This window comes from Hoplias malabaricus, chromosome 7, assembly GCF_029633855.1.
Source record: "Hoplias malabaricus isolate fHopMal1 chromosome 7, fHopMal1.hap1, whole genome shotgun sequence".
NCBI classification, from domain to species: Eukaryota; Metazoa; Chordata; class Actinopteri; order Characiformes; family Erythrinidae; genus Hoplias; species Hoplias malabaricus.
This window is the reverse complement of record NC_089806.1, coordinates 34296381-34311902: the sequence shown is the minus strand read 5'-3', so window position 1 is coordinate 34311902 and position 15522 is coordinate 34296381. Positions and strand designations below refer to the sequence as shown.

General features: G+C 37.9%; 2 protein-coding genes across 4 annotated transcripts in view; both read left to right on the top strand.

Moving 5' to 3' along the window:
• The first annotated feature begins 3389 nt into the window (after window positions 1-3389).
• On the top strand, window positions 3390-11612 carry LOC136701479 (cytochrome P450 2K4-like). 2 transcript variants are annotated; one of them, XM_066676040.1, is made up of 9 exons: window positions 3390-3596; window positions 3681-3840; window positions 4907-5056; window positions 5748-5908; window positions 7138-7317; window positions 8144-8285; window positions 8399-8583; window positions 9967-10108; window positions 11425-11612. In XM_066676040.1, the coding sequence occupies exons 1-9, from the start codon at window positions 3390-3392 to the stop codon at window positions 11610-11612; spliced, it is 1515 nt and encodes a 504-aa protein (XP_066532137.1). The 2 variants fall into 2 exon arrangements, with proteins under 2 accessions (XP_066532137.1, XP_066532136.1); XM_066676039.1 differs by having other exon boundaries at window positions 3681-3846.
• Window positions 11613-13934: 2322 nt separating this feature from the next.
• fig4a (FIG4 phosphoinositide 5-phosphatase a) overlaps window positions 13935-15522 on the top strand; it is a 66408-nt gene continuing 64820 nt past the window's right edge. The window contains exon 1 of one of the 2 annotated variants that reach the window (XM_066676652.1): window positions 13935-14044. The gene's annotated coding sequence lies outside the window, so the exon portion shown is untranslated. The remainder of the gene's footprint in view (window positions 14045-15522) is intronic. The other variant, XM_066676653.1, reaches the window with a different exon arrangement.

The following is a 15522-nucleotide window of genomic DNA, read 5'->3' as shown; positions in this document are numbered from 1 at the left end:
AGATTTGGCATTAAAGTTACAGAGATGGGACAACACAAAGTGCCTTTATTCTGAAATGACACATCAGAATTACTTGATATTAAGTGAGTGACATAATCAGGTGTTGTACTATCATCATGAAGTGAAACTGTTCTGTGCAAACTAATAGTTTTCTTTTAATAATGATCTCAATTTGGAATTCAATGTACAGAAATGAGACCATTCAAAGGGCCTCTATCTTGAAATGACACATCAGAATGACTTCATATTAAGTGAGTGACATAATCAGGTGTTGTACTATCATCATGAAGTGAAATTGTTCTGTGCAAAATATTAGTTTCAGTTTAATAATTATATAAATTTGGAATTAAATTTAGAGATAGGACAACACAAAGTGCCTTTATTTTGAAATGACACATCAGAATGACTTGATATTCAGTGAGTGACATAATCAGATGTTGTACTATGATTATGAAGTGAAATTGTTCTGTGCAAACTAAAGGTTTCCTTTTAATAATTATATAAATTTGGAATTAAATTGACAGAAATGGGACAATTCAAAGGGCCTTTATTTTGAAATGACACATCAGAATGACTTAATATTCAGTGAGTGACATAATCAGGTGTTGTACTATGATTGTGAAGTGAAATTGTTCTGTGCAAACTAATGTTTCCCTTTTAAAAATGATCTAAATTTGGAATTAAACTTACAGAGGTGGGACAACACAAAGGGCATTTATTTTGAAATGGCACATCAGAGTGACTTGAGTGTCATGTCCTGAAATCTTCATTATTTCCACAAAATAGCAAATATTTGTTGTTTATCCATTTATTATTTGTTTAGAAATATATTTATTTATTACATAGATTTCCTGTCAGTGACTTTTGTCACTTATTTTGAAATTCGTTCCTCTACACGCTCTTACCGTAATGTTCAGAAGACGCAGTTCCACCAAAACTAAGTGGGGGCTAGTTTGACCCAGCTTTTCCAAGTGGAGGCTGGCTTGACTTCAGTGCGAAACTGGGAGTAACAAACTATGCAGAGAAACAGGTGGACTACAGTCTGTATTTCTAGAAATAGTAGGTGTCCTTGTACGGTCAGTGGAACTGATGAATGTACAGTGGCTGATGCTGGTCTTTCAAGGAGGGGAAGCTCAATTTCGGCCTACATCATAAAATGTGTCGGTTTATTTATACGTAAATTCTACCCTACGTTCCTGTTTAAGAAAATGATCTGTGACCCTGTCGTACCAACAAGGCGTCTTTTCCAGGGACTTGACTAGTGTCCTCTCAATGGCCAGCAGAGCTAGGCTGCTTAAACGGCCTTGGCCCATGTGAAGTGTGTCCGCCTGTGAGTGCTTTGTGACGGTGGAGGGGCTCAGCAACACCCGCTGGACAGAAACTGCGATAGAAGTCAGTCTCCAAACACAAGCAGCTACAAAAAAAACCCCACCAGAAATAGAAGCTTGATTTGTCGCTAGTCGTTTTTAACAAAGAAAATGCCGCTAAGAGGATTAAGATAGTCTGGTTCAACTCAGAACAGAATGAAAATGTAATGCTCCCACGGATCTTTACACCAAAGGATCGCTGATTCGCTCATTTCGCTGTCAATCAAAAAGGGATTCAGCCTCAGACAGATCATCCAATCATCGGGCAGAAGCTGAGCGTCCGGGCCAACCGAGGACTGCCCACTGCCCCATAGACCCCCAGAGACGCTGAGCGTCCGATGGGCGGGACAAAGCCCAGCATTTATCCAATCACTCGTCTCGTTTCGCTGCACTTCGCTGCTTCGCTATTGAACTCTGTGGATGCTCAGCGTCCTCACTGTTTAAATCACTGTGAAATTGCGGGAATTGAGAGGAAAGCCGCGTCTTTATCAGTGATAAGAAGCTGATTTTGAACAAAAGTTGATCGCGTTGTAGTGCATGTTTATTCACTGATATGTACACACAACAGAATATATTTGACCACTCATTTTTTGACATTTTAGGGGAAGCTGAGCATCCCTTGCAGTCTTAGAACAATCGCCTCTGTGAATGTAATACCATAGTTTTCCCCAGTGATACTTCACTATTCCATAATTTAGATTTTATTCCTTTTGAAAACTTCAGTGGACTGACTCTTGTGCATCAGATCACTGTTTGTACTTACCCAATCACTATTTAATAGAAGAATTGCTGCAGTTTCTATTTGGTCAACTTCATGATTCTCTGACATTGTAGACGAGTTTTGAGCTCTTTTTTGAGCTATAATTTTAGGAGTTGCATCTGGGAAGGTTCAGGACTGTTTTGATTTTTCTCTGGATATTTGGAGTAACTGAGCCTTGTGAATGGCCATTAACCCTTTCAAGGCAAGTTTCAATGTTTTAAAGATTTTACTTGGATCATATCATAGTGTGCTGGTTGTTGAAATCTTTCAGTTTGAGTTTGCAGAGTTAAATGAGTGATTGCTACATTCTGCAGCTATATCTTATGGCTATAGTCCTATATCTCTATAGGACTAGGTTAAGGGTGATCTGAGTTGAGTGGAATGATGGCTTTCATTTGCCGCTGTTTCAACATTCTGCACATAGCTGCACTTTATGAGCAATAAAGGCCAGTAAAATGGCCAGTAAATTGGAACAGCATAAGAGTCCTTCTCGTTTGAAAGTGTTACAAAGATTATGAAAATCAAGGGCCAGAAATATATTGTTGTTGTTTTTGTTAAATGATTATATACTGAACGATCACTGGATTAGGAACACTTACATTTGTTGTCCATTTTATCACTGTTCATACAGGAACACTATGTAGTTCTACAATTACAGACTGTAGTCCACCAGTTTCTCTGCATACTTTATTCCCATTTCACACTGCATTTACAAAGGTCAGGTCATGTGGGTGTCCTGACCAAAAGAGCAGGGTGACATTGGGATAAGAATGTTTGCAAAGCAACAGATAGACAAAACTACAAAGTGTTCCTTTATAGTCAGTTTAGCTGAAAAAATAGAGAATGACTGTAGATATAATGTAGGTGTCCTTAATTCAGAGAAAGTTTAGTGTACATTAATATCTTATTAAAACCACACACACTCACACACACACAATGAAGCTGTTAATGAAGATGAATGAAAGGGTTCTGTTCAATGAATCAATCAATCTGTTCAATGTCTGAGTAGGTTATTTCTTCTTTGGACCAGTGTGTGTACCTTGTTTGCGCAACACATCATTTGGTTTAATTGTTTGCAAATAGGAGGGCCTCTTCTGGATAATAGGGTTTAACCATACTTGGTGTTCATTGCCTGTGCCTCTGAACAGGAGGTCCTCCAACTTTATGACATATTGGCCTTGTCACATAGGTTTAAAAACGACAAGTGCTTGTTGTTGAGAAACCTTAGACTGACATTACTAGTGTTAGACAGAGGCACAATAATGTCTTTAGTGGAAGGGCTTCTTCTACAAGCTACCAGCACAAGTCTATTACTTGGTGTTGTGGTGCTGCTGATGGTTGTTTATTTCTATTCTTTTGACTTGAGCTTGAAGGAAGATGTTAAAGAACCTCCAGGACCCAAACCACTGGGGTTCCTGGGAAACCTGTTCCAGATAGATCTGAAAAAACCCCATGAGTCTCTTTGTAAGGTAAGACAATCAAACAATATATGGGACAAAACAGGTTTAAAGGATATAATGGTATATTTTGAAGAGTCTTTTGTGCTGTTACAGCTTGCCAAGAAGTACGGACCCGTGTTCACAGTGTGCTTTGGCCACAAGAAGGTTGTGGTCTTAGCAGGATACAAAACAGTCAAACAAGCGCTTATCAACTACGCTGAAGAGTTTGGAGATAGAGAGATCCCACCGACATTCCAAAACATTAGAGAACACGGTAATAGTATATAATATATATACGCACCTCTATAAATCTATGATTAATTAATTAAGATGAAGAATTATTCCTCTGTAGTCTTTGAATTGACCAGTTTATGCTCCACAGACTGGGGTTTCCAGATGGTTGGCCATGTTTAAAATAGGTACAGTATAGAATCACTGAACTCTCAGGCCACTAAAGTTTCATATTGTAAAGCATAGTTGGAGGAAATGAACAACTGCTTCTTAAATTATGAATACATATTTTTTTTATCTATTATCATATTTTTTTTTAATAATCTACCGATTATCTATGGGTTGCAGATGACATCACTGTGTATAACAGTTGACTTACTCATGACTCATAAACACAAATCTCAAAAAAAAAAAAAAGCTGTGATGTTTAAATAGATTAATAATTTTTTTTCCCAACACCTTTAGGTCTTATTTAGATGTTTAAAGTAAAGTATGGAACCCAGACACGTTTATCTGCATCACATTTCCAAACCAAGCCCTTTTCCATTCAGCTGTGTCAGTCAGTAGAGAGGCGCTTGGCCTGTGCTCCTAAAAGCACCATAATCCCTACATAGTGCACTTCATAGATAATAAAACTAAAATTACTGTGCGCTAACGCAACAGGGGGCAGTACAGTGGTGCAGCAGGTAGTGATTCCGGGTAGGTTTCAGACCCACTGCGACCCTGAACTGGATAAGCGGTTACAGACAATGAATGACTGAATAATACAACAGCATTTATTTAGCATCTTACTCTCTGAAACAATACTTGAGTGAAAGAGCACAATTACTGAAGCTTGTCTATGATCTCTATGATCTATGTATGAATAATTCACACAGATTTGGCACAATAGCAGAGATATGCATTGGACGCTGACATGTTATAAGTTTTCCACTGCATCCTATGACAACAATCCTCATATGCCTAACAGAGAATAAAAGTCTATTATTCTCCTCATTATATGACACAATGGGATCACGAGTGAAACTTAAAATAGAGGACACTGATTATAAGGCTCTTCTACAAACAATTGTCATTCATCAGTATGAACTTCCACATTTTTTATTTAGGTATACTATTTTCTAATGGGGAAAATTGGAAGGAGATGAGACGCTTTGCCATCAGCAACCTTCGAGACTTTGGAATGGGGAAGAGAAAGAGTGAGGAGAAAATCATTGAAGAAATTCAATACCTTAAAGAAGTAATTGAGGGATTTGGAGGTATATGACCTTTACTACCTTTACTACATTTTTCATAAATGAACATTTGGCTGAAAGTGCTTTATTTTGTAGAATATGTGAATTAAACACTAAAACGAATGAAACAGTAAATGTAAATGTACAGTACCAGTCAAAAATATGGACACGCCATTTAATTTAATGTATTATTTTCTACATTGAAGACATCAAAACTATGAAGAAACACAGATGGAATTATCTAATTCCACATCATCTTCTTCTTCTTTTAAGCTTAATCCATTTCAGGATCACAGTGGCAAGCAAAGAAGCCCAAGCATCTCTGACCCAATCAGATTCTATCAGCTGTTCATAGAGAATCCACAGGCATTCGCTCAGGAAGAACTGATGGAAGCAGTGGAGGGAAAGAGATAAATGCTTGGGTCTTTTTGCTCAGCCTTTTGCCAAAGCGACCCTGAAATAGATAGAGCACAGAAGAAGAAGACGATGAGGAGGATGTTCCTTTGTAGTTTTGATGTCTTCAGTGTACAAAATCTTAAAAAACAAAGAAAAATTATTGAATGAGTGTCCAAACTTTTGAATGGTACGGTATGGCTTTTGTTTTTGTTGTTTTTATGAAACAGAAAGAAATGTGTGTAACAAAGTTTAATATGGAGAGGTGATAATTTTTTGTCTCTCACTCTCTCTTTCTCACTCCCCCACTCCCTCCCTCTAGGGAAACCATTTGATACAGCTCAGCCAGTGAACTGCGCTGTGTCCAACATCATCTCATCCATTGTCTATGGAAGCAGGTTTAAATACAGTGATCCTGAGTTCAAACAAATGGTTGATAGAGCAAATGAAAACGTCAGAATTGGTGGATCTGCTGCTCTCCGTGTAAGTTACATTACTTACATTAACTATGTGTAAGTTACATTACTTACATTATTAATTTAAGGATAAAACTGCTAATAATAAAACAACCTGAAATGTAAAGGTAGGAACATCCATGGACAAAGTTGCTTTCTTGTTATTATTCTATAGCCGGAACACATCTCTGTACATTTTAATGCGTAGGATACTCAATTTAACACATTGCAAAATATATTAAAAGTAAAAAAAGCTGGATGGTGCCGCAACAGGTAGAGTCAATGCCACAGACACACAGGGTTCTGAGGTTGTGGCTTGGAGTGTTCACCTTCTGTCTGTCTGTCCTCCAATAGTTTCCTCCCATAGTTCAAAAATAATGATTCAGGATGGGCTTCGGTCTCACTGTGACTCTGAACAGGATATAACTGTTACACAAAATGAATGAATGAATGAATGAAACTCGAAGGTCAAATATTTGTAAAAAATATTAGAAATAACTTATGGTCACTGATTAATTTTTGGGATTTATGAGATCAAAATATTGTATTTTATTTATAATATTTTAAGAAAAGTTTTTTTAAAAAATGTTGATAAAATATTTTACAGATTTAGTCTTTTTTTGGTCTTTGTAAATATTAGTAAATATTTTATAAATGAAATAAAGGTCCCGGCGCAGCAGGTAGTGTCGCAGTCACACAGCTCCAGGGGCCTTGGAGGTTGTGGGTTCAAGTCCCGCTCCGGGTGACTGTCTGTGAGGAGTGTGGTGTGGTCTCCCCGTGTCCGCGTGGGTTTCCTCCGGGTGCTCCGGTTTCCTCCCACAGTCCAAAAACACACGTTGGTAGGTGGATTGGCGACTCCAAAGTGTCCGTAGGTGTGAGTGAGTGAGTGAATGTGTGTGTGTGTGTCTGTGTTGCCCTGTGAAGGACTGGCGCCCCCTCCAGGGTGTATTCCCGCCTTGCGCCCAATCATTCCAGGTAGGCTCTGGACCCACCGCAAACCTGAACTGGATAAGCGCTTACAGATAATGAATGAATGAATGAACGAATGAATAAAGGTCCCCCATGTTAGGTACTTACCTTTTGGAGCAAATTGTGGTTCTTTCAGTGCCTAAGAAACAGCTAGATTCTTATATATGTATATATATATATATATATATATATAAAATAAAATAAAATTTGAAAAATCAGATGTGCCAGTGAAACTAATATGAGGCTTTGTCTGTATTTTCTGCTTGTCTGTATTTTCTGTTTTTCAAGATCTTCAGCCTATTTCCTTGGATAGGCCGATTCCTAAGCGACAGGCGCAAACTCGTATCGAATGGTGAGAAAAATAATAAGCAGATACGTGAGCTAGTGGAAGCTCTGAAGAAGACTTTAAATCCAGACGAACCCAGAGGAATTGTCGACTCATTTCTCATCCGCAAACAGAGTGATGAGGTAGATAACCTTTCCCTCTCACAGAGCTGGATATTTGCTTAAAGTCATTTGCTTAAAATAGATTATAAGCGATTTAATACCAGATTAATACCAGTGCCTCTCAATAAATAAATAAATCAAATAGCTCTTACTCCTCTGAAATGCATTAGACTACATATTAAACCATGTTTTTGTATCTGACTTTTAATTTGATATTTTAAATATTTATATCAGTTTTTGCCATTCTTCTGATAATGCATCTCATGCATACTCTAATTTTATATCACATAACACAGACACTACTAAATATTACATCTTGTTTGCTGTTCACTGCTTTAAACAGGTCTAATAATGTTAGCAGTTTGTAGCTTTGCCATGTTTTTTTAAGGGGATTAGTGTGTGTACACTTATGCTAATTAGGAACAATGGGCAGGCACTTTCAATTTAAAAAAAACATTGTGATTCATCATTAAAAGAACAGGGCTGCAAACAATTCTGTGGTTTAAGAACACAAATTAAAGACAATTCTTAGGGAAATATTGCAGTCTGGCCACAAATATTAAGCATCACACACTCAGACGTGTGTGTGTACGTGTTTGAGAAAAGTAACAATAGGGTGTAAGTCATTTAGTGGTTTAACAATTTAGCATTTGTTATGGACCATAATCCAAAAACTTGTGTTTAATTACAATGTTAACTTTATAAAAACTAAGCAAAACAGTACAAACCAGAAGGAAATGGATAAGCTAAAATTGCTTCTGAAATGTAGGCATTACTGTACTTTCCGGCAATATTTGAGCGCTCTAATTAATTTTGTTAACTCTAAATTAATGATATTTTTTGTTAGCAATCAGGAAAAAAGGACTCTCGCTTCCATGAGAAGAATCTGTTTGTTACAGTGGCAAATCTCTTTGTGGCCGGCACTGACACCACTGGAACCACACTGCGCTGGGGGCTCCTGCTAATGGCCAAATACCCTCATATACAGGGTGAGGGCATAGTATTGTAATTTATCAACTGCATATTGTTTCTATTGAAATGTTAATATGTATGGAGGTTCAGTCTTCTAATCTTCAATGCAAATCCATGTTTCCACATGAAGATCGGGTCCAAGAAGAAATTCAGAAGGTCATTGGAGGTCGCCAGCCAGTGACAGAGGACAGAAAGTACTTACCCTACACTGATGCAGTCATCCATGAAATTCAGAGACTGGCGAACATAGTACCCTTGGGTCTTCCTCATGAAACCAGCTGTGATGTTCACTTTAACGGCTACTTTATCAAAAAGGTAATAATGCCAATGGCAATTTTATAGCCTAAACATTTTACTTTGAAGGCGTCTTCAATGGAGCAGTCATTTCAACTTAGAAACAATAGCAGCAGTAGCAAACGATATTTATGAAAATTATTTAAATTTTTCATAAGATGCTATTCACATGCCATGAAGGACTATAGTTCTTTGTAGGGCTGGAATGATTTGAATTTGCATAATAAAATGTGTGTGGGCTGTGTATAGAAGGAAAATGCAACAAGTCCCTTGTGACCTCCATGATGCATGGCTGCCTTCCCTCTCAATTATTTAGGAGTTTAAAAACTTTTAACTGGAATGAATTAATAAGCCTTAGACACATAAAACTGTCTGCAAAATATTTTAAAAATTTTCATATACACTGTACAATCAATGGGTTAGGGACACCCACCTTGTATTTACACTCATTGTACATTTTATCAGCTTCGCTGCTGTTCATCTGTTTTTCTGCATACTTTGTGTGTGTTGTACTGGAAAGATTGGATCAGACACAGCGGGGCTGCTAGAGTTTTTAAACCACTCAGTGTCACTGTTGAACTGAGAATAGACCAGCCTACACTGTTCTGTAGGTAGTGTCCTGTGTCCACTTATGAAAGACTAGATAGCGACCAACACAAACTCTGCAACAACACATAAGCTACTTTCTCTGACGTTACATCTACAAGATGGACCAATGAATAGATGTGGCTAACAGAGTGGACAGTAAATGTGGACAGCACTGCTGTGTCTGATCCATATAAACTAGTGCAACACACAATAACAAACCACCACTACATCAGTGTCACTGTACCGCTGAGAATTATCTACCAACCAAACCATACCTGCTCTGTATTGGTCCCGTGGGGGTCCTGACCACTGAAGAACAGGGTGAAATGGGGATAAGAAAATATGCAGAGAAACATGTGGACTACAGTCTGTAATTGTAGAACTACAAAGTGCCACTGTATGGTGAGTGGAGCTGATAAAGTGGACAATGAATGTGGAAACAATATAGATGTTCCTAATCCAGTGATCATTCAGTGGATTCATACATAGAAGATGTATCATTCATGGATCATTCATACATAGAAGGTTTTAGTGCTGTTTCTGGCTCAGGTTTGCACACTACATCAATAAAGGTTCTTAAGCATGAACTTTATAACCACTTCTTCCTAAATCTATAACATGAATATAACTGTAAGTAATTCCATACAAGTGTATCTGCTAAAAGTTTAAATGTAAAAGATGAATGTTAGCATTAGAGCTAAATTAACAGTTCTCTTGGAGTGTGTAATATGGCCATCAGACAGATTTGCACAAAAGATTTGAGAAGAAACTGTACCTCTCTCATTTTCACTAATTTAACCCTTGCTTGTTTTTTAGGGCACAACTGTGTATGCTTTATTGACATCTGTACTGCAAGATGAGGATGAATGGGAGAGCCCACACACCTTCAATCCAGCACACTTCCTTAATGAGAAGGGACAATTTGTTAAGAGAGATGCCTTCTTGCCTTTCTCTGCAGGTGATTTATATTGCGTTTGAGATACAGTATTTCAGCTGTGGTACCTTGGTATTACACAGGAAGAGACTATAATTAAAAAATACACTTGCTTGCCATACATTATGTGAACCTTATTATTACTGTATGAAAAAATATAAACAATAGTTTGTATGCATTTTTATTTATTTTTGTATTTAGTTTTTTAAGTCTGCCTTTTAAGGTGGGATACAAAAAATTAAATAAACAACTAAAATTCAGCTTTTAGGGGTCACATAATTTGAATAAGAAAATAATATGTGATTTCTGCACCATTTCTATTTAAAATCATTGGACGTTCATACAGGCGGCACGGTGGCGCAGCAGGTAGTGTCGCAGTCACACAGCTCCAGGGGCCTGGAGGTTGTGGGTTCGATTCCCGCTCCGGGTGACTGTCTGTGAAGAGTTGGTGTGTTCTCCCCGTGTCCGCGTGGGTTTCCTCCGGGTGCTCCGGTTTTCTCCCACAGTCCAAAAACACACGTTGCAGGTGGATTGGCGACTCGAAAGTGTCCGTAGGTGTGAGTGTGTGAGTGAATGTGTGTGTGTCTGTGTTGCCCTGTGAAGGACTGGCGCCCCCTCCAGGGTGTATTCCTGCCTTGCGCCCAATGATTCCAGGTAGGCTCTGGAACCCCGCGACCCTAAATTGGATAAGCGGTTACAGATAATGGATGGATGGATGGATGGACGTTCATACACAATGGGCTGTATTCCCCATGAGCCCCTTGCTGGATGTTTTAAAGCCCTCAGTCCACTGCCAACCAAAAATATCCAGCTGACAGTGTCCTGTGTCCACTGATGAAGCACTAGATAAAGACCAACACAAACTGTACAGCAACAGATGAGCTACAGTTTCTGACTTTGCGTCTACAAGATGGAACAATGAGGTAGGTGTGTCTGACAGAGTGAACAGTGAGTGGACAGAGTGTTTAAAAACTCCAGCAGCACTGCTGTGTCTGATCCACGTGTTCCAGCACAACGTATATTAACACCTCATCACCACCACGTCAATGTCACTGCAGCGCTGAGAATGATCCACCACGCAAATCATACCTGTTCTCAAAGCAGCAAATGGACTATAGTGTGTAATTATAAAATTACAAAGTGCTCCTGTATGGTCAGTGAAACTCAGAGAATGGACAGTGAAACATTTGATTGGTTTATAAACTGCTTTTTAATATCAGTACAGTTTATGGGAGAGTTTATTTCTGTAGAAAATGAAGAACTGAATAGAACTTTTGTCAAATGTTCTTAAATTTTATTAAAACGATGAGGTTAAAGCTAAGATGTATCTCTGCTTGCAGGACGTAGAGCATGTCTAGGAGAAAGTCTGGCCAGAATGGAGCTGTTCCTCTTCTTCACTTCCCTCCTGCAAGACTTCCATTTCACTCCTCCACCAGGAGTGACTGAGGAACAGCTAGACCTCACTCCAGTGGTTGGAATCACACTGAACCCTTCAAAACACGAACTTTGTGCAATAAAAATGAACTGATTGCAGAAAGATGGGGAAAATAATAGATCTTTTTTGGACAACAACCATCCTGATTTTTCACTGTTACTGTTTAATATGTACTGTTATGGTATTAAATCTGAATAAAATGTGGAAACAAAATTTCCTATGCACAATCCTGTCAGTCATACATTTTTCCCTGTCCGTAGGGACATACTGGTAGGTGGATTGGCGACTCAAAAGTGTCCGTAGGTTTGAGTGTTTGAGTGTGTGTCACCCTGCAGGGCACTGGCACCCTCTCCAGTTTGTGTTCCTGCTTTGCGCCCATTGATTTCGGGTAGGCTAACGTCTTCAGATAAGATTTCCCAAAATGCACATGGACTGAGATGATTGTTCATAAAGCAATGAATTGTGGCTACAGAAAACGTGTTTTCTTTAAAGTTTATTGCCAATACAATTGCAATAGTTGTAAGATGAATGGTACGCCGCTGTAGAATATTGACTTACTCGATTAGCAAACATTTCAAATTAAAATATTTATTAAATTAAAATGAAAGAATAAAAATAGTTGTAAATTGTTGTGACTAAAAAGAAGATTTAATCTTTTTTTAGAAGCCATTTATTTGGTAGAATGCTTTGCGCAATGGCAAACCTCAAAATCAAACTTAAACTTGCAGTTCACCTCTTAGGTATGGGATGAGGCATGTGAACACTTAAATACATAAATATGTGAAAATGTACAGCATATGTACAGGAATATCTACAGGAATATTTAGAGAATAAATTCATAATAGGACTAACTGGATTACCACACTCCAGGTTTTAAAGTAAAAACACCTGACCCTTATACAGTGTGTATTAGGAAATGTGATCTTTAGCGCTGCAGTAGAGTTTTCTTATAATGATTTGATTTAAATTTTTTATAAAATATAAACTGTGGATTTCATTTGATTTTTAGCTGCTCTATTCCTTATAACATTCATAACACTTTTTTTAAACAGTTAGGTTTCTTTTGATGATTTAAATGCATATATCTGCACCTTTCAGCAAAGGAAAGCAATGTTGAAGCAGAAGTGTAACATCGTTGTTGGGGAGTTCATTCTAACATTTACGAATTGAAAAAGTCATGGTTTTAATTTCAAACACTTAAACTCACACATACACTCAAATCCTCACACCCATGGACATTTTTGATTCACAAATCCAACTAACGTGTTTTTGTACTGTGGTGAGAAACATAGAGCACCTGGAGGAAACCCATACAGACAAAGGGAGAACACATCAAACTTCTCATGGACTGAAAACCAAGACTCTGGAGCTGTTTGACAGCAACACAACCTGTTGTGCCACCATGCCCCCCATAATATGCATTATGATTCTACACTTTGATAAAGCGCTACCCAATGCTTTGTGAATGAACTGCATGATTGACAGTTTTGGTTTGGATGTGGGTGGTGTTGATAGTCCAGCTCCGCCTTCTTGACATGGTTGCATATATTCCAGACTCATCTTTGTTGTTGTCATCAGAGTTCTTTCAGATATAAAGATGTTAGCAACCCCTTGTGGGGCTCTTATAACAATACCTTGAGGCTAACGCACTTCTTGAATGAACTAATACACACACTACAAAAGTGCTACAAAAGGTTCTTTGAGCAATGCCATAGAAGAACCACTTTTTGTTCCATAAAGAACCGTATTTATTAATATGTTTAAATGGGTAAAGATGCTTAAGTGATTTTTTTAACTTTTGAAAGTTTCTGCACACAAACATTTCTTAAAGATTGTACAATACTTGGTAAAAATATCAGCTGTAAATTGTGCACTGTAAATAAAATTTAATTGAATAGAACTGAATTGTGAAAGACTGTTTTGGGAGTTTCTTTTTCAACTTTCCACAGATGTAGATCAAATATTTCATAATATTAACATAACTTCATGGCATTATAATGATGGAGGGCTATCAGCACACTACTTGAATACACAAAATGGCCTTTTAGTCATTCATCTATGCTGCTGTTGTGTTAAAAAAATATGTAAATAAAAATGGCTTCCTTGCTTTTATTAAATATTATTTTTTATTATTTTATTATATTATTTTTGAAACCCTTCGCAGGTTATACAGAAAACAATTTGGCTTCGTTTTGCAAAAATACATAAGATCTACAAGTAAATATATGGGAAATATGCTTGGGTGTTTTAGGGAAAAAAGTTTTTAATTCTGTATTCTGAATATGTAAGATTATTTCAAATTTAACATTCTAAAAAACACATTAAAATGTTTTTACTTTATGACTGTTTGGAGACGAGGTCTCTCTGTCTCCAAGCGCTTTCGCTTTTTTCAATACTTTTTGACTCCAAGAAGCCGCCGTATCAGCTGAAGCTCTTGTCACCTGATGGGAAGCAGCGCCACTCGGCTTCAGGATCCAGGGTTTTCTCTGCTTTTGGAGCAAAATGAAATGATAAACACGTTGTTCGTAAGTCTGACATAATACCCACTGCTGCTTTTTTCGATTAGACACTATATTTCATACCAGTAAAAGCTGAAACTATTTTAGAGCCCAGTTATTTTGTAAACAATGCAGACAGCAGGGCTCTCCTGATGTTGTCAACACAGAAGTCTATATAAGATATAACGTTATATAACGTTAAAATGTATATGGTGTCAACGCATATATTTCAGCAAACCATTTAAGACTTTCTATATGTTCCTACACTTTTGAAGCCCAGCAGCAGTTCAGGTCTCATACCAGCCTGCTAAAGAAGAGGATGTATGTGAATGATCATGTGTTGGATGTTTTCAGTGCTCTATAGCATTTAAAAACAGAGTTAAACTGCGCTACACTCTCCTGTCTAATATTGACTCCTTAACCCGAGCTTGGCATTAAGCATTTTAGTCTTAAGGCCGTTTGCAGGTGTTCCAAGGGGCCCATTTGGCTCTTGCTTTCTTGGAAATAGTTTAAGTTGTGAGTGCTCAGTGAAAGTAGCTGAATTCAGTCATTTTTACTTGTTGAAAAACCAGGATATAATTTAGTTTATTTTTCAGACACATGCCTGAAAACATAACTCGTCTTAAAAATATTAGAAAAATCAATGAATTCTTACAAGAGGTGAAGTTATATGCTTAAAGGTGCAATATCGTACATTTAAAACAAAAAAATATATAGTGGCAAACGACTGATTTCAATGTAATGACATAGAGAAGTAAAGGTGTCCTAAGCAGAGTATGAAGTCTGACATATTTTGGGTGTGCTATTTTCTGTTCCTCTTTTTTTTTTTTAAAGCAGGTCTAGTGCGCATGCATATTGGTCCTGCCCTATGGAACCTGCCTTAATTTTATTTTGCCTTCCCCAACAGGCAAGACAGTAACAACAAACACAGCATTGTGCATGTAGTAGTATGGCAGAATGCATTAGAAAATCAGGAGAAAACAATTGTCTAAATAATTCTTCAATGAAGAAAACAAAAATAAATTCACCTATAAAAGTCTCTTAACAGAAAACAACACAAAGCAACACTGGACTGGCTTTTCCAAGATTGATTCAACCTGACTCTGAACTAACATTTTTTCTCCTTGAGACTTGATGCCTAAATAATGTTCCGTGCTTGTGGTCAAGAGTGACTGGCTGGAGGAGGCATGGCTTGGTGTTGGGTTTGTTTTCTTGCTGGAAGGGGGGTAGGCATGGCTGAATATAAAGAATTTGTTTTTGTCTGAGGCAACACAGTAGTGCCTCACATGTTGGTAGGTGGATTGGCGACTCAAAAGTGTCCGTAGTTGTGAGTGAATGTGTGAGTGTGTGTCGCCTGGTGAAGGACTGGCACCCCCCCTCTGGGGTGTGTTCCTGCCTTGTGCCCAGTGATTCTGGGTAGGCTCTGGACCGACCATGACCCTGAACTGGATGAGCGGTTACTGACAATGGATGAATGAATGTTTTGGTCTGAGATTGAATGTTTT